Source organism: Priapulus caudatus, unplaced genomic scaffold (assembly GCF_000485595.1).
Source record: "Priapulus caudatus unplaced genomic scaffold, Priapulus_caudatus-5.0.1 Scaffold31650, whole genome shotgun sequence".
NCBI classification, from domain to species: Eukaryota; Metazoa; Priapulida; class Priapulimorpha; order Priapulimorphida; family Priapulidae; genus Priapulus; species Priapulus caudatus.
In genome coordinates, this window is record NW_014608710.1 from 1 (window position 1) to 367 (window position 367).

The window sequence follows — 367 nt, forward strand, 5'->3', positions numbered from 1 at the left end:
CCGCAATTTTGGCATCAACTCTGTGATGGGGCGCGTGGAAGCCAACAAGAAGCTAGGCTTCACCGTCGAGTCGTTCATGACTGACGTACGACACTACACCATCGATCACGCCAAGCTCGCAGCATCCCTGAAGCTGGAAGATGATGCTAATACCATAGTGAAGCCATACAGCGAGGAGATGCTGGAAGCTGTACTCGACTACGACAGGTCCATCGCTGGGCACGACCGCGGAGACTATCTGCGACCCTACATACAGGCCTATAAGAAGCTGACGTTTGTAACAACAGATGCTAAAGGCAAGGTCACGGGTTTTGTTATTGCCGTCAACATGGTCGGCAACATAAATTATAGCATCTTCCCACTCTAC

At 51.0% G+C, this 367-nt stretch overlaps 1 protein-coding gene across 1 annotated transcript; it reads left to right on the forward strand.

Annotated features, from left to right (window-relative positions):
- Position 1: 1 nt before the first annotated feature.
- Positions 2–356, forward strand: LOC106820601 (the record flags this gene model as incomplete). Its single annotated transcript, XM_014825108.1, is given in 1 exon segment — positions 2–356. A coding segment is annotated over 1 exon segment (355 nt), but the record flags the coding sequence as incomplete, so codon positions are not given.
- Positions 357–367: the final 11 nt, after the last annotated feature.